The sequence below is a fragment of the Pristis pectinata genome, chromosome 1 (assembly GCF_009764475.1).
Source record: "Pristis pectinata isolate sPriPec2 chromosome 1, sPriPec2.1.pri, whole genome shotgun sequence".
Lineage (NCBI taxonomy): Eukaryota > Metazoa > Chordata > Chondrichthyes > Rhinopristiformes > Pristidae > Pristis > Pristis pectinata.
In genome coordinates, this window is record NC_067405.1 from 78,123,017 (window position 1) to 78,144,666 (window position 21,650).

Consider the following 21,650-nt stretch of genomic DNA (forward strand, 5'->3'; position numbering starts at 1 on the left):
TGCTGTTTGTGGTCCTGAAGCACTGGATAATCATTAACATGTTTTGAGTTACTCCTCATTTACTGTCTTTGAATTTTTTTTTCTTTCCTCCTCTTTCTTAATCTCTCCCTTTCTATTTGTAGAAATATTATGGGCTGGATACAAAGTGGGGAGACCATCGAGCAGTGGATGGTAATGTCTGCGCTGTCAGAATATGTGTAGAATCTTCCCCTTCCCACATGTTTTTGGGATAATCCTCAGTTTGCAGGGTTCTGGTGTGTCTACTGTCCTTAAGCAAAATGGGTTTCCTTTCTAGCCAGAGCTTGGAGGAATAAGCCGGTGTCATCATCCATCTCCACAGATGGACAAATGCACGCCTGTGGCCTTTGGGATGAGAAGTGATGGGGGAGAGGAGGAAGGGACCACCCAAAGGCGTGGTCTTTTCCCCTCAAGTAAAAGCCAGTCCAGACTATGGCCATGGAAAGTCCTCCAGCTGGCCTCTGGGAAACAGATTTGGGCAGAGCATGTACTGATTCAGCAGTGAGCTGGCACTTGGATTCAGGGAAGGTTGCATGGGCTGCTGTGAGCAGGCAACTGTGCTCAAGGCATTAGTTGAAGTATCGGAAAGGAGCACATTATTGCCTCGGTGCTGACCTTTACCCCATCATCATTTTCCCATGCCTGCTACGCAGGCCAGAGATTTGCTTCATTTCCTGGAGTACTTAATTTGACGGTGTGATGGAAGATTGGCTCTGTAGCTGCCCAGCGAAAGATTTTGTTACTGGTATTAACCATCTTTAACATAAAGAGTTTCTTTACCAACAATGCATTTCCTCGCATTGAAGAGGCGAACAATTCACAATGTTCATTTAAAATGAGATAATGAGGAAGGTAAATTGCTTGCTGTTAAGTGCCATGTATAAGGAATATTCTCATGGGTTCAGAAGACGCGCTTCACTTTGGGTATTAAATTCGTAGCCAACCACTCCATTGGCACCTCAGTTATAGGTGAAGGTGCTGTCCCATTTACCTGGGAACAGTGGGCAACCAGAGCCTGCAGGCGATCATTGTCAGTGCTGGCCTTCAAGATTTTTTGGGATAGCTTTGCCTTGATGCGGAAGAGGGAGCAGGCCTCTGAGGGAATCCTCTGCATTCTGCTCTATAAAGGTTGAGATATCTTTACAGTTCTAACTACGAGCTCTTAGTTGGCCTGAGCTCCACTGAGAACCAAAAGTGGAGGAGGTGACGTCCTCTCCCAGTGTGGCCCTTGACTTGAGGGGCAAACCACAGAAACAACCCTCTGCCCTGATCTGTGTCCTACTGCAGGCTATGGATCATCAGGCCCCTTGATCCAGCCAGGATTTGGAGGCCCATATCTTCATATTTTGAGTTTGGCACACAATGCATGAAGTGTGATCCATCAGTCTCCCGTCTGTTAAAACATTCTGAACAACTGTTTCCGAACCTCAACTTGAACTGTTCATAAACTCTGGCTTTTTTCCCCTCCTCATCCTCCTCCTGGCGCTTCAGGAAGACAGCGAGAAATACTCTCGCAGATTCAGAAGACACACTTCGGTTTGTACCCTCTTTCTTTCTCTCTCTTTCTCTTGCTCTCTCCTTTTACAGGTTCTCTGTTCTTCCCTTGTATTCCTTTTCACTGTTTTTTCCTCCCAATTCATTGTCCATTGTTCTGTCACTGTCTCCTCTCGTTTCTCCTTCCCTTCTTCATTTGCTCTCTCTGCCCCACTTTCACCTTTCACACATCTCTTCAACATTTTATCTACTCTTCTTCACTGTGTTTCACACTCAGCATGTAGAACTCCTGAGGCCATCTGGCCCACTCATATCTCACTCCCTATGTGGCCTTGCCCACTGTTACCTTCTGGCACCATGTCTCTCTGTCTCTCTGTCTCTCTGTCTCTCTGTCTCTCTGTCTCTCTGTCTCTCTGTCTCTCTGTCTCTCTGTCTCTCTGTCTCTCTGTCTCTCTGTCTCTCTGTCTCTCTGTCTCTCTGTCTCTCTGTCTCTCTGTCTCTCTGTCCTCTCTGTCTCTCTGTCTCTCTGTCTCTCTGTCTCTCTGTCTCTCTGTCTCTCTGTCTCTCTGTCTCTCTGTCTCTCTGTCTCGTACCCCTCTGCCTTCCTCCCCATATCATGCTATCTACTGTGCAGTATTTGTTCATCTCTCATCACCCCACCCTCCTCTCTTCTATGTTGTCATTTCCCTATGTGTTAACATGCTTGTTTTTTGTACAGGTGTCTGATGAAGATGACTGGACATCAGTAGGAAGCCGTGGCAGTGCTCGGGTTTTGTGACATTTTATTTCCAATTGCTGTGATTGTTAGCTATGTTTGTTTGCACTTTGAATCCATGACATGTTTCTGACAAATAATGATTCCTTGAACCATTTAAGTATGCAGGCTCTGTCACAAGAGACAGAACACTGTGTTTAGAACTCATTCTATGCATCTCTCTGCATCAGTCAGAAACTGCTCTTTAATTAAATTGACTTTATATTTTATAATTATGTGTGGATAAATCTTGCACAGAAGCTGTTTTTAGATGCATAGTTCCTGAGGCATTCTACTGATTCTCCATTTATTAAAAAAACGTGTAATAATCTTATTGCTAACTGAAGCCAGAATGACATGTTGACTGCATTATTCTACCATGCAGTCTGATTCAGAAACATTAGCTGCTTAAGGATTTGTGTAAGTGTATGGGAATTATCTGGGGACAGATACGCAGGCTGGTTTGAGCTATGAGTGGGTTTAAGTAGACATTGTGATTTTGGGCAAGTGTGGGGTCTCATTTGAAAATCAAAAAAAAATATAAGCTTCTGGAAATTTAAAATAAAACAGAATGTTGGAAGCATTCAGCATGTCAGGCAGCATCGTTGGAAAGAGAAACAAGAAAGTAATGACAAGGGCCTTTGATCTGAAACATTAACTCTTTCTCTTTCCACAGATGATACCTGACCTGCTGAGTGTTATCTGCATTTTCTGTTTTACACAGTCTGTTTTGTGTGTATCCAGATATGCAAACTGAATCTTGTGTGTGTGTTTTGGGGAAGGTGGGGGGGGGTAGTGGTGGAGGAGATACAGTCTAATTTGGGATATGCAATCGTGATTAGATACACAGTCTGATCCCGTGTGTGTAGCTAGATACCTATTATGGTTAGGGAGTGTGTGAGGCCAGAAAGGCTGTAGGCTGAACATGGGTTGTTCCCTTCCACCTGTCCTGGATTACGTTGACTAGACATCACATTCATTTGGATCTTCAACCCTGCATCAACAAGTCTGCTGTCAGCTAAGTTTGAATCTCTGGCTGATATAAAAATTGGAGTACAAAATTCCATTCAACATCCCCATGATTAATCCGAGTTGTGCTCAACAGCACTGTACATCAGTATTGTACAGTCACAACCCTGTAGAAATTCCTCAATGCACCACTTTTGAGGGGCTTCCACACCAATTTGATGTCAGAGTAATCCGTTGTGCGCAGTAGGAGTGTCACCATCTGCAGTTACAAAGCTGGATACCTCTCTGCAATATCCTACCATTATGGAGGACAGTGATGGGGAAGTGTAGTGGGGGGAGGAATTTGGATGGATGGTGGATTGCAGGAAGGGGAAAAGGAATGTATGGAAAGATGACTGTGGGAAATTCTTGTGGAAGAGGCATAATGGGGAGAAGAATGGTGGGGAGAAGAATGGTGTGCAGAAGATGCATTTGACTGTGTGTTTTGATGGCTAATAAAGATATCTTATCTAGGATGATGGATGATCAGGAGAAGTGTAGGGTTAGCGGGGCATGGTGGGTGCAAGTAGCAGAGTTGCTGCCCCCCAGCTCTAGCGACCTTGGGTTCAATCCTGACCTTCTGTGAAGTTTGCACATTCTCCCCTGTGATCGCATAGATGGTTCCTCCCACAGCCCAGAGACTGGTAGATTAATTGTCCACTATAAATTGCTCTTAGCAGGTGTGTGGTAGAAAACTGGGGGTTGAATTGAAAGGGGCCTATTTGTGTGCTCTATGGCTATGTGATTCTATTGAGATCAGAGGGTCAAATAAAGAGTTGTTATCAAGGAGATGATTGTGGGGGTTAGGAACTGGGAGAGATCCAAGGGATCATCAGCTGGGTGTGGATTTTGGGGCTATTATTTCAGTTATTAAGGTATCTTAAGGAAAAATCAAATTTTCCACTGACAAACTTCATGCTACTGGTCTAGGTAGAAAGGGGTCTTTAAGAAATGATGGAAATAGGCCCAAACCTTTTCTTAATTTTATATATATATTGTAATGAAATTGCATAGGTAATGTCAGTTGTGTGTTGTCTACACTTGAGGCAATACTCTGTTTCCCGTGGCCTCCATGTGTGTTGCCATACCCTTCATAGGACCGATTGAATTTGCTGAAGCTTGCTAAGTGCATTTAATGATTATGCCCTCAGTAAAATTCTGTTGCATCTGTAAGCATTATACTACACAATGGAATTTCTAGCTCTCTGTATCTAGGTTTATATCAAAACCTTTTCATAATTTTATACACCTCCAGCATTTGCTACCAATTCACTAGATTGTTATAAAATGGGCAACATATCTGTCCAGACAAGGGTTTTTATCTTTTGAGTGGTCTATTTAATAAATATCCTGTTATTTATAATACTAAACTAACGTTAAGTTCTAATCTTTTCATGCCTCTCCTTAGTAAAGACAGAATCAATTAATTATTTAAAATTACTGCTTTTTACCTATGGCTGTCTTTGATTTTATTCTATCAGCTCTTGTTACCTCATTCCCATACATTTTCCTAATATAATAGCTGTAGAATATTATGCAATTTAGTCGTGTTCTTTGATAATTTAGTTTTACAGCTCCTCTTTGCTTTTCCTCATTAGCATTTTTTAATTTCTCCCCTATACTAGTAATTTTGATAAAAAAGAGCATTGTATGCATTTTAGAAACTTTCTTCGCCCCTTTGTCCTATAATATCTGGCCATTTTGTTTCAGGGTAGTGCAATCCATCCAGATAATTAATCATGAGCTAGAAATTGATCTGTGGGCCTAAGTGATCTGCTTTTGGGGTAAGCGCTTACTGCTGCAAACTTAAGTAGTTCCCCCAGACCCAAGGCCATTGCATGCTTTCTTTGTTGTGCTGCAGAGTGCAGAAAAGGATAAGTTGTTTGGGACTGAGGCCAGCTCTGGGGGAGTTGGGGGCAAAGTTGGCCATGCTTTGGGTGCCAGATCAGACTGGTTCAGGGAGTGGTTTGGAGATTGGCAGTATTGTTGGGTGGTAGTGGTGGTGAGGAAGGTCAGAGTCTCAGCTGGAGTGTATTAGGGGGTCAGGGCCTAGGCTGACCAAAGTTCAGGGTGAGATGGTGGGGAAGGGTGTGCAGGGTACTCGAAGATAAGTAACGGGGCAGCTGAGTGTGGTCCCAGCCTGGAGTAGTTTGTCCCCAGGAGTGCCCAATAACCAGATGCTCTTGAAACAACATACACAATTTTCCCTACCAGTATCCATGGCTTAAAAGAACCTGACCACGGTCAGGAGGTTTGAAGGTGTGTTGGCTGAATGGGTGGCAGACACCAGTCAGTGATTTGAGGGGATCAGGGATTGGGAGTGATGCACAGGGAATTATGTTATTTGAAGCGTGCCTGACACAGAAGTCACACTGGGTCACACAAGTAAATCATAGCTGGGGGAGCCGAGTTGAATTTCCTGAATAGTGTGGTTTGACCCAAAACAATGGTCTTCCACCTTGGAAAAAGAAAGACTTCCAGCTGCGTGGTGCTAAAAACAATGCCGAGCCTGTGAATTTCCAGACATATATATTTTATTATTTCCATAATATGTTCACAGATTTATTCTTCCCTCTCCCTTTTCTGTAGATTTAATGAAAGAATAATCACAATAATATTATCTTCTTTTCTATCCTAATGTATTCTGTGTTACTTTTTTCTATTACCATTGTGTTACATATAACAAAGAAAACTCTACCTCTGTTCCTTCAATATGTTGTTCCCTTCAATAATCTTGCTATATCTGCTTTCTCTCAATGTATTATTACCTCCAGTTCCCTGTTTTATTACTGTTACCAAGAATAACAGAAGTAGAGGCAGGAGTGGGCCATATGGTTTTCTTAGCCGCTCCACCATTTGATAAGACTATGGGTGATACTATGTCTTGTAAATGCAATCAACTCCTGCTCTTTCAGCGTATCCTCTGGTCCCCTCAGTGTCCAAAATTTCACCAATCCCAGCTTTGTGCTCAAGATAGTGAATTCTAAATATTTTCAATTATCTACCTAAAAGAAATTCTTCCTTCTCTTAATCTCAGGATATGGAATTGGCCATTATGACCGTGTCCTCAAGTTCTGGATCTTCCAACCAAGATTATTGATTGTTTTTGCCTCTCAGAATCTTGTATGTCTCAGTGAGATAGCCTCTTTTTCCTTTGAACTCCATTAAAGTCCTGGCTAGAGTTCCTCTGTTGCTCTTCATAAGACAGTTGTTATTGTTGTACATGTTAATTCAGTAGCATCTCCTCTCCCATTGTTTTTAAGCATCATCACCCACCCTTGTTAAATTTTCATCACCTCGCAATGTAGGCTCTCCCTGTTTAACATGACTACGTGCTCTTTCCAGGTTTGGTTTGTTTAAAATAGTTTGCTTTCTTTGAAAGAAAGATCTCTTTACACCCTTTCTCCACCATTTGCCTCCATATTTTACTACTTTGAAGATCTAAGCACTCTTTTTCTGTTGCGCTATGGACACTAGCGTCGTTCCAGTTCAGTGAAGACATTGTATCAGTGGTCTCAAATTCAGAGCAATGAACCCATCTCCATTTAGTGTAAAAATTACCTGACCTGGCCTTTGTGGAAGTTGCTGTTGCTAAGCTTCATAGTAACGTACCTAATCCATCTCATCTGCAGCTCTCCTTTCTTAATTGATGAGGTTTATTTCTTCTTTTATTCACCAGGCTGATTATGAGAATGTGTGGTGCCTCTGGAGGGGTGAGATCATAAACCTATTGAGTGCCTCCTCAGACTATGACTGTCACTAACTAGACTAGTTATTGTATTGTGGGCTGCACTTTGTTTCATTTGGGATCTGGGCAAGTCCAGCGTTTATTGATTGCCCTGAGAAGATGGCTGTAGACCTCATTACTTTGTACTGTTTTCATACAACTGAATGATTGCTTGGTCAGCTCAGATGGCATGCAAAGGGCAACCTGGTTGTTGTGCTACTGGAGACACATTTGCCCATATTGAGTAAAGGCATCCTTTTAAGGACACCAGTGAACCAGTTAGGTTTCTATGACATCTTTACTAATCCAAACTAGTAATTTTCATTTTAAATTGAATCTGATTTCCCATATGGCCATGGTGAGATTTAATCTCTTATTGCCTGGATAAATAATCCAGTATGTAATCACTACACTACTGCACCTAGTTCCTGAGGCTGGGTTCAAAGGATCCATTGGTCACTGTGGCTATGGAGGGACCTATATCTTAAGATATGGTTTCTTGTCCCATGCCCACTGAAATACAATCAGATGCTCACGAACTTTGGTGCCAGCAGCCTTCAGCCTGCTTGTTATTTGAAAGATGCACAATTGAAAACATGGGCAAGATGTCTGAGGTTTTGCAAGACAGGAATTGGACTGAGATACAGAAATTTAAGGAGCTGGTGGACCTCGTCTACAGATCATCCAGATCAGCTTTTTCCTTGGTAGTTTCCATACACCATTCATTCAGAACAAGCAGGGCACCAATGTGAGTCACTGATCTATACTTAAGCTATGTATGAGGCAGAAAGGGAGGTATCAATTTAGCCTCAATGCCAATGGGTATGGAGAATACAAGTGGATTAGGGTTCTTGCTCCTAAATTATGCTAACTGCTTCCCTGGAAAGTATGTGTTAATTTGTTTAGGTGGGTTTAAGTATGTATTGAGAGTACTGAGCAGAATCACACCCAGGTTTTGCCCTATGGCACTGGCAATGTCAGCTGAGGTGTGAAGAATGGCTGCTCAGGGTGGGGGGGGGGGGGGGGAAACACAATATGGTGGTGCAGCAGGTAGTGCAGTTGCTTCACAGATACGGGCAGCACCTAGGTTATGACAGGGTTCCATTCCTGAGGATTTTTTGTAACCTGAACTGTTTGTAAGTTGGAAGTGAACAACAACTGTGTGTGGGAGAGGATCTCCCTTTCACCTAGATTCACCTATCACCTGCCAGCTCTTGCTCCACCCCTTCTCCCCACCCTTTTATACTGGCTTTCTCCCCTCTTTCCAGTCCTAATGAAGGGTCTCGGCCCAAATCGTCAACTGTCTATTTCCCTCCATAGATGCTGTCTAACCCGCTGAGTTCCTCCAGCATTTTGTGTGTTGCTACAGAAATGTGAGTGACGGGCACGGGAAGTGCAGCCACCAGCCAGACTCACTGGTTCTGAGTGAGCTAGTGATTCTACTCAGTACTCCCAGCTCTGCTCACCTGAACCCCTCCGATTGACGTGGCTCGGGTGGTGGGGGGGGGGGGGGGGTGGAGGTGGGATGCGGTGGGGAGAGATGACGCATTGAAATGATTGTTCCCCTATCCAACTGAAGATGTCTACAGTCCCACAGCAGCCAGAAAATCCATGTCCATCCGTCCCGCTGATCTTCCAAATGCTCATTCGTATGTATGGACCCATCTGTTGGGCTCAGTGCCCCGGGTTAGGGATAGATGAGATACCAATCCTTTACTGACAAAGCTACCTTCCATTGCCCCACAAAGGTGTGGTAGGTGATGCTCTCAAAATGTTAGTGACAATGTGATACAACTGAGAACTCTCCTGGACCATGTCAGAGCTAAACCATGTTGTTGTGAATTTGTGCTTACAAATAAGCCAGACCTGTAATAGTGGCTTTTTTAAATAAAAATTAATGAACCAATTGTGTTTTCACAACTGAAAGACTTCATGGTGACTATGACTTGAACTGAAACCAGCCCCCTAATTTTAGTTTTTCACAAACTTCATAATAACATTTCAAATCATCATTGTGGAGATTGACCTTGCATTCTCCAAATCACTGGCCCTGCAACATAACCTTTACTCTAACCGTACTCCCTGTGTGTGGGCTTTGAGGGATGCCTCCTAAGTTTCAACATCCTGTAAATGTTTGCTGCCTGAACTCGCACTGGAGAACAGACTGTGTGAGCAGGCTACTGGGGAGGACTGGTGACTGTGCTGGTATGTCTTGATTTGGCACGTCTCAGTCGGCGTCTTTCCATCAGTTCCATGGAAGTGTAATAGTATTATTCCTGCTACAGCCTGGCTCTCTTGCACGGGTGTGTCCTCTGCCTCCCTGGTGCTTTACTCATCTAGGCTTGTGTAAGCTAGCTTGATTCTAGCTTAACTGGAATGGAAGGAGCAGCATGAGCAGGCTCCAGGAGGCTCCTACTGTATTTGCTGCATGGTTTGTCTCTGATTTCATGGAGTAACTCACTCCCCCTCCATTTGCATGCTGAGGCATTCCACAGCCCCCTCAATCCCTCCTCCTTCCAGTTGTGGAACTTTCCCTTACTCTCCCGTTACTCTGTATGAAACAAGTCACTGAGAAGAGCCGAAAGAAGAAGAAAGCAAAGGCCATATGTAACAAGAATTGTATGCAACTTGCTCCTTGGTGTTTGAGGAGTGCCTGTCTGTCCAGGGTTGGGGGGACAGCAGGGAGGGTGTCGCAATCCAGCACTTTCCCCACCATTAACTACCCATGGGCCCCAATCATCATGTGGTTGGACAGTCTGGGCAAAGGCACCAGCTGCAGTGTACCGTTCCCCCATCTTTTCAAACCCCTGTTGACTTCTGTTGGGATAAAGAGGATAAGGGGCCACTAGGGGTGCAGTGTATGATGGGATGGAAGTAGGGTGTTGGTTGAGGATGAAGATGGGCTCAGCCGTGAAGCCTCCACAACAGATTGCTCTGTCACTCCATTCAAAACACTCACCACCTTCATCCGTCTGTTTGGCTTGGTCACCTGAAAGTAGTTGTCACTTGAGGATGCTATTTCGGGCAAGATGGGGGTCTGCTTATACTTAAGGGTGTGCAACAGGGGGGTCACTGCTTGTGAATGATTTTCCTGCATTCACTGCAGGGTTGTGTGCCTGAAACTCCCCTCCAAGATATGTAGCAGTATTTGGCCACTTGCACTTTCTAAGGAGTTGCGATCGGATTTGAAGCTTCTTACTATAACTGAGCCTCTATATGTAAGTATTGGCTGGGCTGCTCTGGCACAGGCTGATCCATTTTATCACTGACACCTGGCCTTAATTCTTTTTTTCTTTCTGTGTGGTTGAAATGCTCGGAAACTCCACGCTAGGCATTAATGATGTCACCAACGTTGAGAGCTTTAGCAGAGAAGATGGAATAAGAATCAAATACTTGCATATATAAAGCTCCTAATGCAATCTCAGCATATTCGTTGTTCATGAGCAAGGAAATATTTTGGGAAGTGTGCTCAATGTTGTAGGAAAAGCAGTGGCTAATTTAGACACCGAGATCCCACAAAGAGCAATGTGATAAAGATTAAATAATGTGTTTCAGCAGTTTTGGCTCAGAGACAAATGTTGGTCAGGACTAGGGGGATTATCGACTTGAGAAGGCAGACAGGACCTCTGTTTAACACCTACATAACTTCATGCTTTTGAAAGTGTGTTACTGGACTGGACAGTCAGGTTGGATATTATGCTGAGATCTCAGGTGCAAATTTTGCCCACAATCTTCCTGCTAGGAGACGAGCCAGAAAATGAGGAACTGGTGATTAGAGAAAGCCATTTGGAAGAAAGTGAGAAATGGCAACAAGTCAAGGATTCTTGACAGTAATGGTTAACATAAGGAGAAAAGTGTGGCAAGTCAGATACCACAGAATAAAGCTTCCTCTGTGCAGTCTCATCAAACACTTTCAAAGAAAGCCAAGCACTGGTTTGATACGGAGTGAAAGCCCAAAGCCTAATCTCAGATGCCCTCCTGCTCCTGGCCCCATGTTAGCAGCCTTTCACCTCCGCCAGTTGGTTTTATAGATTATACCAGTTTGAAACTGCTTTCTCTAACAATCCTGAGCATATGATTGAGAGGAACAAAGTCTCAAAGATTAGGAAATGGAGGAGGTCTTAGTCCCACCAATAGAGGCTGAATTTGAAGCCCCACCCTTTTGTCCCCATGGTGTAACAACCTTTCACACTCCTTGCCCTTTGAGAAAATGCTGTAATCAGCACAGATGTTGAGAGGCTAGTTGGATTCAGCCTATAAATTCTTTACAAGATAAAAAGATCTATTTTGAGTGGAGTTAATAATAAGTCTTTATTTAAATAAAACATAGTTGGGATAATGTGTTGTGCCATGGGAATAGCTCTTGGTCCAAGCCCAGCCTAACCCCTGATCTGCAGACATGTCTAAATCTACACAGAGCAGTGATGGTATTTATTCCATTACTGTGGAGATTTTGTTTTAAAGGGACACCACTGAGTTAAGCCCCTGCCTTTAATCTCTGGTACAGAGGTCAATTGAGGTGTGCACTTAAAAAGGTGATTCTTAACTCTTGGTGTTGTAAAGAGTAGTATAATAATAAACAAGGACATTATTACTAAACCTTTGTGAAACTGGTTATTGCATGGCTGGAATATTATGTTCCAGTCTGGGTACTACACATTACAAGGAATGTCAGGGCCTTACTAGCAAGTTCCCAGAGAAGTGGGCCTTTGGTTTACTTTAGACTGGATCATGAAACACCAAGTCCAGGAACTGGGACAAGGGCAGGTTAGCATCTTTCACCCAGTGCATTCCCTCCTGCCACCCCAAGCCTCAATTGATCTTTATGGACTGCTTTTCTTTCCTGACAGGCAAATGGCTTTGACGAGTTGTCTTGTGGATCTGGGCCCAGTAAACAGTCTAGTAGGGTTAGTACTACTTGTATATTTGTGCAGTGTATGGATGTAGCACCTGTGCAGCATGTGTGAATCTTGACAATCAGAATCCATTACTTTTACTATCTGAATGCATTTCAACCCAACCAGTGTTCTGCAGTACCTGTGTGTAATGTCCTGTTGTTTCTTTCACTCACTGGTATTGCACAGAGCTCCCGCTACAGTGATGACAGTCTGAAATCAGCCAAACAACGACTCAGGAAGGAGGCAGTGGTTTGTTTGTTTTCATTCTCCTGCTCTGTTTATTGTGTGGAGATCTGTTGGGTTCTTAATGTAAACTGACTACTTTCTTACACTGAAATTTCCCTGTTGCAGTGCTCCATCACCTTCTCCTAATCTGCCCTACTTATTGCTCTCACCTTCCAATTCATTCCTACAAGTGATTTATAAATATCTTTTTTTTCCTTTTATCTTTTCCCATCTTCTTGCCTCACATCCTTCTGACCCACCAAATGTCATCCCTCATCTAACCAATCTCCTGCCTTCTCCCTCTCACTTTGGCAAAGTATGGGTTTGATTCACTTTTCTTGCATTTTTCCCAGGGAAGTTACTACTCCGACCTCCCTGTGCACAGCACTGGACTCAGCTCCAAGTCCCACACAGCATCCCAGAATGGAACACGGGTTTGTTTCTCTGCTGCCATTCTTGGCTTTCTTGCTTTATGCATGCTCATGTCCAAGTATAGCAGTGTTTGCCAATATGTGTGTGCCTGCAAGTGTTCTTCTGTCTATCCCTCAATCATCATGTTTTTGTTTAAAACTTGTGACCAGATCTTTTAAAAGAAGAAAGTGAGTGCTTGTGTGTGCGTGTACATGACTGTGCCCACTGATACTTGCACAAGGTGTTACACAAGTTCTGATGCAGGGTCTTGACCAGAAATGTTGATGTACACTTTTTGCCTCCACAGATACTGCTTCACCTGCTGAGTTCTTGCAGCTTTGTTTTTTGTTCTAGATTTAAGCATCTGCAGTCTCTTTTGTCTTCTGTTTACACTAGGCATGGGACAATTGATTGGTGTGCTCTGTTAATGTTAGTTACTGTTTTGCTTCTCTCAACTGACCTCATCTTTCCAAGGTGGAATTTCTTGCTCATAGATAGTTGGAGGCCAGAGGATGCTAGGAGAGAGACTTGGGACCTGAGCCAGTCCTATTCTTGGACATGGTGTGGAATGTCAGGCATGGGCTCTGGAGCTCCAGCACCCTGGGGGAAAGCTGTTACCAAATTAAATTTTACAGAGCTAGATGATCAAATGAAAATTTAAAAATTGCAGATGCTAGAACAAAAACAAAATGCTTAAAACTCAGCACAACAGGCAATATCTGTGGATAGAGAAACAGTCAATGTTTCAGGTCTTCAATCTTTCATCAGAAATGGATGTCCACAAGCTTGGTTAGAGGTGGGTTTCAATGAGCATCTTGGGATGAACAGGATGTTAACAGTCAAGAGGGTTTAGAATATAATAAGCAGAACAGGTGATTCACACTTTCATGCCTTGTCTGTCGTTCAGTAACGTGGTTAATCTTTTACCTAATCATGCTCCTAATCTTTTAACTAGTACTACTTTCCTGCACTAACCCCAAAAATCTATAATCTGTCATGAATGTATTCAGTGACTCTTCGGAATTGTGTCCCCTCAGGTTGAAGAAACTTCTCCTCAGTGCTGTATGGCCAGTCATTCATTTAAAGACTGACCTCTGATTCTAGATACCCAGCCACAGGAAAACATTGTCCTACATAACCCTATCAAGCCCAGTAAGAATTTTGTATGTTCAGCAAGATCTCATTCTTCTGAAGTCTAGAGAATATGGGACTAATTTGTGCAACTTCTCTTCATTGGTCAAATCTGCCACCTAGTGAACATTCACTGCACTTCCTCTATCACAAGAATATCCTTACTTGGGTAGTGAGACCAGACTTGTGAACAGTATTCCAGATATAGTCTTACCAGGGCTCCATATAAATCAGAGAGATGTCTCTACTCTGGAACTCAAATCCTCTGCAATAAAGACCAATGTACTGTTTGGCTTCCAATTGCTTGATGTATCTGCATGTTGGAGTCAGAAACAGGCATTCAGCCCAACTCATCCATGCTGACCAAAAGTATCTAGTCCCATTTGCCCCACATCCCTCTAAACTTTTAGTATTCATTCATCTGTCCAAATACCCTTTAAACGTTATAATTGTACCTACCTCTACCACCACCTCTGGTAGCTCATTCCACATACCCCTCATCCTCTGTGGGGGAGGAAAACTTGCCTCTCAGATCCCCTTTAGACCTTTTCCCACTTGCCTTTAATTTATGCCCTCTAGTTTTAGACTCCCCTACCCTGGGAAAAACTATCTACACCTCATTTTTTTAAACTTCTATATTACCCCTGAGCCTCATTTGCTCCAAGCAAAACAGTCCCAGCCTATCCAGTCTCTCCTTATAATTCAAGGCCTCCAGTCCTCCACAACATCCTTGTGAATCTTTTCTGCACCATTTCTAGCTTAACCACATCCTTCCTATAATATGGTGACCAGAACTGCACAAAATATTCCAGGTGTGATCTCACCAATGTCTTGTATATCTGTAACATGACATCTCAACTTTTGTACTTTCAGTGAAATGTACAAGCGACCCCACCCCCACCCACGCACAGATCACTCTGAACACCAACATATTTCAATCCCTTACCATTTAATGGTCTGCATTTTCTATTTCTCCTACCCAAATGAGGTCCTCACATTTTTTTTTCCCAACCTCATTCCACCTGCCATATTCTTACCCATTCACTTAACCAGTCATTATTTCTTGGAAGCCTCTGCAGCTTGCTCACAGCCCACCCTGAACTTGGTTTGTATCATCAGCGCACATTTACTAATTCAAAATATTTTATTTTGAACAACTAGGGTCCCAGCACTGATCCTTGCAGCACTTCAATTGACTCAGCCTCCCAACTCCAATATAGCCATGTAATTAAGTTTTTTCTGTTTATTATTCAATACACACCAGTACATTAGTCCAACACAGTGCAATCTTATTTTTTTCCAGTAATCTTGTGTGGCATCTTATCAAAGGCCTTGTGAAACTCCAAACATACTACATGAACTTATTCATCTATTTTGCAAATTAAAACCTCAATATTCCAACAGATTTGTTAAATATAGTTTTCCCTATCAAAAATGTGCATCAACCCTCTGCACAATGCTGTTATTTTCCAAGTGCCCAGCGCTACTTCCTGAATAACAAGTTCCAGCATTTTCCTTATTACAGATGTTAGGCTAACTGGTTTATAGTTCCTCATTTCTTTTCCTCTAAGATAAGATTTCTTTATTAGTCACATGTAGATCAAAACACAGTGAAATGTATTTCTGTGTAGAGTGTACTTGGGGCAGCCCGCAGGTGTCACCACGCTTCCGGCGCCAACATAGTATACCCACAACTTCCTAACCTGTAGTTCTTTGGAATGTAGGAGGAAACCAGGGCACCCAGAGGAAACCCATGCAGTCACAGGGAGAACATACAAACTCCTTACAGACAGTGGCCGGAATTGAACCTGTGTTACTGGTGCTGTAATAGCATTACGCTAACCACTACATTACCATGCCTGCCTACTTAAAGATGTTGGGGTTACTTTTGCTACTTTCCAATTTATGGAATAAAGGAAGATGACAACCAGTTCCTGCACTATCTCAGTGGTTACTTTGCTGTTTAGATTTAAGACCCTGGTTTCAGAGTGAATGAAATCATTACCCTTGCACGAATATTCTCTTATGATCACTGTTCCCCAAGCTACCAGATCTAAAATAGCCTGTTCCCTTGATAATTCCTCAATACATTCGTGCTGAAAACCATCTCTTGTTCACTCTATAAATTCATCCTCCCCACCATAATGTTATTTGCCCAGTCTTATAGATACAAGTTACCCTATGATTATTCTATAGCTGGTATATGTACCTTTACTCCTTTCATTTATGATGCCTCTAAATCTGTCTGGAGCCTATATAGAACTCGTTCCCGAACCATTGCTGTTTCTTTGCTGTACCCCCAACTGATTCTGCTGCTAGATTTGCTAAACTAAGATTTTTATTTTCTACTGCCTTTAATCCCATTCTTTTTTAAAAAAATGGGATTAAAGGCAGTAAAAAATAAAAATCTTAGTTCAGGACTACCCCACCTTTTTCATTTTGCCTCTTCTGAAAGTACACAAGAATATTTAATACCTGATCTTAGTCACTTTGCAACCTCATCTGTGATGGCTTTTACATTGGTCTCCATTTTTTTTTGTCATTAAATCACCCATCTTGTTAATGCATTGTGCATTCAGGTGAAGAGCCTTCAATTGTCTTTTCCCTGCTCAGACTAATTCCAAAGCACTTTCACAATTGTATTCACTGTTCCTTCCTGCCAGACTGGTTATCATTACCCATTAGCTACTCAAGACAAAGTGACAGTATTATTCTGTTTCACTTTCTGAATTCTGCGCCAGAACCCTCCTGCTCCTCCAGTATTATTTTAATCTAATGCTTTACAACCCTAGTTATTCAATTCACTAGGATACTGGTTCCATTGCAAATCAAGTGAAGCCTGTCCCAACAGAACAGCTCTCTCCCTCCAGTACAAATGTCAGTGCCCCATGAATTGAACCTCTTTCTCCTTCAGACTTTGAGTCACACATTTAGCAAGTGGTATTTTTGTTTAAATTTGGACCCTACCTGCTTATGTTCCTTAAGCAGAACTTCCTCCTTTTGTCCTGTCTATGTCATCGGTTTCCACAACAACTAGATCTTTCCCTTCTGTCTGAGAGGAGAGGATCTTAACCCTTGCAGCCAAAACAGCTTTCAGGACACAGTTACATTAGCAGATAACAGTATTTGACCACCCCACCCATTCTTCTTCACTCCCCTCCCATTTGCCCTTGTTTGGGCTATTATCCCTCTAAACCTTTCCTATCCATGCACCTGTCCAAGTGTTTTTTAAATGTTGTTATTGTACCACCTCAACCACTTCCTCTGACACCACCTTCTGCATGAAGAAGTTACCCCTCAGGTCCCTTTTAATTCTTTTCCCCTCTTACCTTAAATCAATGCCCTCTAGTCTGAGCCTCCTCCCCTGGGAAAAAGACTGTTCATCCATCTCATCTCTTCCCCTCATGATTTTATACTTCTCTAAGGTCACCCCTCAGTCTCCTACACTGCAAGGAATAAAGTCCTAACCTCTCCCTGAAACTCAAGCCCTCAAGTCCTGGCAACATCATAAATCTTTCTTGGCACTATTTCCAGCTTAATGACATCTTACCTGTAACAGGTAGCTAGAACTGTACACAATACAATGTAACCTCACCAACTGTACACAATACAGTGCAGCCTCACCAACATCTTGTACAACTGCAACATTACATCCCAACTCCTATACTCAGTGCCCTGGCTGATGAAGGCCAGCATACCAAGCAGCTTCTTCATCACCCTGTCAACATATGACACCACTTTCAGGGAACTATGTACTTGTACTCCCATGGCCATACCATTCACTATGAAAGTCCTACCCTGGTTTGATTTCCTAAAATGCAACACCTGACACTTATCTGAAAAGTTGCCATTCATCAGCCTACTCACCCAGCTGATCAAGGTCCCACTGTAATTTTTGATAACCTTCTTCACTATCTATCACCCTATTTTAGTGTCATCTGTAAATTTACTGACCATGCCTTGTACATTCTCATCCAAATCATGTATATGGATGACAAACAATAATAGGCCCAGGCCCAGGCCCAGCCCCAACCCCTGTAGCACACCACTAGTCACAGGCCTCCAGTCCAAAAAAAAGCAGCCTTCCATCATCACCGTCTGCTTCCTGCCATCAAGCTAATTGTGCATGCATTTAGTTACCTCTCCCTGGATCCTATGCAATCCAACCTTCCAGACTGGCCTAGTCTCCTGGTATAACTAAGATTTCCCATTCTGATACACCACTGTGTTGACATCAGAGACTTCAGTTCATCAATTTTAAGCCAAAGTGTCTCAAGCTGCACTTAAAGCACATGTGGTTGCCTATCAGCTTCCACATTCTACAGCTGCAACACATAGTTGTCTTGCTGTGCTACCTTAAAATATCCATTTAAGATCATTTTTGTTACCCTTACTAAAGTACACTCTATATTCACAAAATACTGTGCTTTAAGCTGGGAGTCCTCAAATTTATACAATCAGTTTACCAGTATTCTTGTATCACCTGACTTAAATTAACTAGTTGTAACTGATTACCTAATTACTTGGGGTGTAAGGCTACCTGTTTGTCACTACAGTTTAAACTATAATAGAATCTAACTGCAAATCTAAATTACATCTACTCATCTTTAAATAAAATAAACACCTGCTATTCTCAACAAAGTCCATATTCTGAGGGAACCTGAGAGCTCGGGGGGTTTGAAAGAACAGCTACCAGTAGTGGATTGATAGAGTTCAAGGATGGTCATGAGGTTAAATGGGGAAAAAAATTAAGAAGTTGCATTAATCCAGCACACTTACATTCCCTTCAGTGACGCTTCTAAGTGCAGTCATAGTAAAACTGGGGAAACGTGGCCAATTTACACAAGTAAATTCTCAAAAACAGACAGAGAATCTGTTTATGTGATAGTAATTGAGGAGTAAGACTTACTCAGGAAGCCAGTAAGAACACCTCTGTTCTGAACTAGTACCTTGAATCCTTTTTAAGTCCATTTTGAAGAACAGTTGCGGTGTCATCTGAAAGGCAGCACCTTCAACAGTGTCCCACTTTCTCACTACTGCATTAACGTTAACTTAGATTTTTGTGGTCAAGAATTGGAGGACACAGAAAGAGTCCTTGGTTGGTGATCAGAGATAGCTCTGTCTGTGATTAAGGCAAAGGTACCTAGTGAAGCCATATGAGATTGCAGGGTCAAGGAAGGAAGTGGCCTTGTATGTGGATTTGGAATTTAATACCGAACTTCAGATTATAATAGTTCAGAAGAGCTGTGAACACAGTAGAGAGATTGTGAGGAATTCAGATGGAGGTTGAAATTGCTGCAATTGGGAAATCACTTGGTGTAGAGAGTGAAAGCACTGAGGAGGTTTCTGTGAGAATAATTTTATTGTAGGCTGCATAAAATGAAGATTTTTCATTATCCAAGGTAAAAAGAAACCAGGTAAAATGTTCATAGGAGGAAAATGTGGCCAGATACAGAAGGAATCATCAAGAGATCACAAAGCTGAATCCATCAGGAAGCAGAAAATGGGGATCTCCAATAGCACTTCTTTATGTAAGAACAGAACCGGCAGTTCAGTCTCTTGAGTATGTTTCATGAACCAGTTACATAATGGCTAGTTGGTATCTTAACTATTTTCTCTCCCCTTAGCTTCATACCCCATGACTGTCCTACCCAATAAAAATGCTACCAATCCCCAGTCTTCAAACCCCTTTCAACCTCTTCGAGACTTTGTGTATAAATATGCACAAAGATTTCCCTTGTCCTGTGTTTCTTCCTGGGACCCACCCCAGTGACTCTGCCAGGTCCTAGTGCTTGTTTGTTCATTGTAAGTTGGTCGGGAGAAAGGGTTTTAATTTGAATAGTTGAATCAGGAGCCATCTCAAGCATAAGGCTGTGGTGCACAGCGTACAACTTGCCTTGGTCACCACATGAGGTCCTCATGCCTGTCAGATTATTGATCGGACCACTCAGATACATACCCTTTATCCTGATGAATCAGAGTGTGCCATGAGTGCTTAAAAAAAACACAGCTTGGGAGACATTGAGATAGTTGGGAGGAAACACTTGGGGCCACTGAGCAGCTAGAAAGCATCATCGGGACAGCTTAGGAGCATTGGAGACCATAAGGAATATTGAAAGGAGATGAGAAACAGTGATGGGGACAAGGCACAATAAAATGAACACTGGAGACACCAAGCCTCAAGAGGATAAAAGGAGTACAGTTAGTACTATAATAAAAAGAAAACAAAAGTAATTCATGAGCTTTCACAGAAAATTAAATCTCCGTGAAAAGGAAACCTACTTCACCTTCACATAAATAGCCCTCAAATCTATATAACTGAAGCATGGTTTCCTTCCACTCCTTTCAAAGAATCATTCAGTTTGAGTATGATTTCTACCTCTAACTTCTACTTGGAAAATACTCCAGTTTATCTTTCTGAGGGAAAATCAAATCCCAAGGATCAATAATGTCTCTCTACACTCTTACCCTGTGTGGTGTGCTGTGAACTGATCTCTAAACAATGCTTCTGCTGCACATCCCTACCACACCATCCCCACTGATCAGCTATGCATGATTTCACAACACGTCTGTCACATCATTGCTGTGGCCACTTAACCTGTCCTGCCAGTTAACTCAGTTTTACTGTTGTTTCATTCTTCCAGGTGTCTGCTTATGACGGGAGTGCCAGCCGTCGCTACAGTAGTTCCAGCTCTCGCGTCGTAAGGCCTAGTCTCCCTCTCTCTCTAATATAGCTTCTAGCTCCTGACACAATCTCCAACAGCATGGAAAGTGACACTGGTTATTCTGCATGGTACTAGGGGTGTCTGAAAAAGGCCCTGTACCCAGACAATCAATTTTAAGACTGCAGCACCCAGTGTGAGTGCAGAACAGTGACAGCCAGCTACATTGTACATTCAAATACCATCATCAATACCCCAGACCCCTGCTGCACCCCCCCCCCCCCCCCCCCCCCCCCCCCCCCCATTTCTGTAAAGTTCTACAGCTTATAACACTGGAACCTCTGCACTTCTTTAATTCCTCCCTGTTGATCATAATCATTGTTGATTCCACCATTGGTGGTACCGTACTTTCAATTGCCTTGGCTCCAATTTCTGGATTTCCCTTTCTAAACTCTCCACCCCTCAATTCTTTTTGCAATTCTCAATTAATTTCATATCTAAATTTTTGGTCATCAGGCTTTGTCTCTGGTGTGGCTTGGTGTAAAATTTTATTTGAAAGCACTCCTGTGAAGCACCTAGAGACATTTTATTTTGTTAGGTACAGGGTACAATCTGGGATAGACCACTGGCAGAAGAGGGTGGGTTAGGAGAGGGAGTATGATTGGAAAGGACTCGTTGGCGTATGTTTGTGTGGATCTGCGATGTATGGTTGTAGTTGGGAAGAAAGCATAAGATTTGGTCTAGGACCATAGGATCTAGAGAGAGGCAACTTGGATGGGGATCCAAGATCTGCATGCATTGCACTTTGCCTGATTTGATGCCAGAGCTCAAAAAGTGTTTTGCCCAGTTTTTAAAATAATATTTGGCTAGTATCAAAGTGGGCCCCTCACTGGGGCCTTAGGAAGGTAAAGTATATATGTGCAGATGGATGGATGGATGGGAAGAGTTCTGTCCCTGACACTGAGATGTGTACCTCTCCCAATAAATTATCAATCATTAAGAAACATTGCATGTTGTGTGTTTTGTCTCTGTATAGAAGCACTACTGTAAGCTGTCCCTAAACACCTTCCATCTAATCCCGCCTCTCTCTGTCTCTCCTCCACTTTCCCCATTTGACTAGCCCTCCGAATACAACTGTTTACTTGGCTCCAGTTCCCGTACATCATCTCGCGCGAGCTCAGCTCGGGCAAGTCCAGTGGTGAGGACAATCTTGCTGTCTACTGTTGGTGTTTACAAAATATGCACATCTTTATTGTTTTAGTGTAACCTCCTAGTTTCCTTTCTTCTCCTTCATGATCTCCGCAGGAACCTTTACTTTGTAG

At 42.7% G+C, this 21,650-nt stretch overlaps 1 protein-coding gene across 1 annotated transcript in view; it reads left to right on the forward strand.

Annotated features, from left to right (window-relative positions):
* The window catches only part of LOC127568008 (trichohyalin-like), a 108,426-nt gene that overhangs the window by 51,207 nt on the left and 35,569 nt on the right, over positions 1-21,650 (forward strand). Inside the window, 9 exon segments of the mRNA XM_052011288.1 lie at positions 123-155; positions 157-171; positions 1,510-1,554; positions 2,231-2,281; positions 11,852-11,908; positions 12,086-12,148; positions 12,478-12,558; positions 20,311-20,367; positions 21,449-21,543. Coding sequence (XP_051867248.1) covers positions 123-155; positions 157-171; positions 1,510-1,554; positions 2,231-2,281; positions 11,852-11,908; positions 12,086-12,148; positions 12,478-12,558; positions 20,311-20,367; positions 21,449-21,543 — 497 coding nt within the window.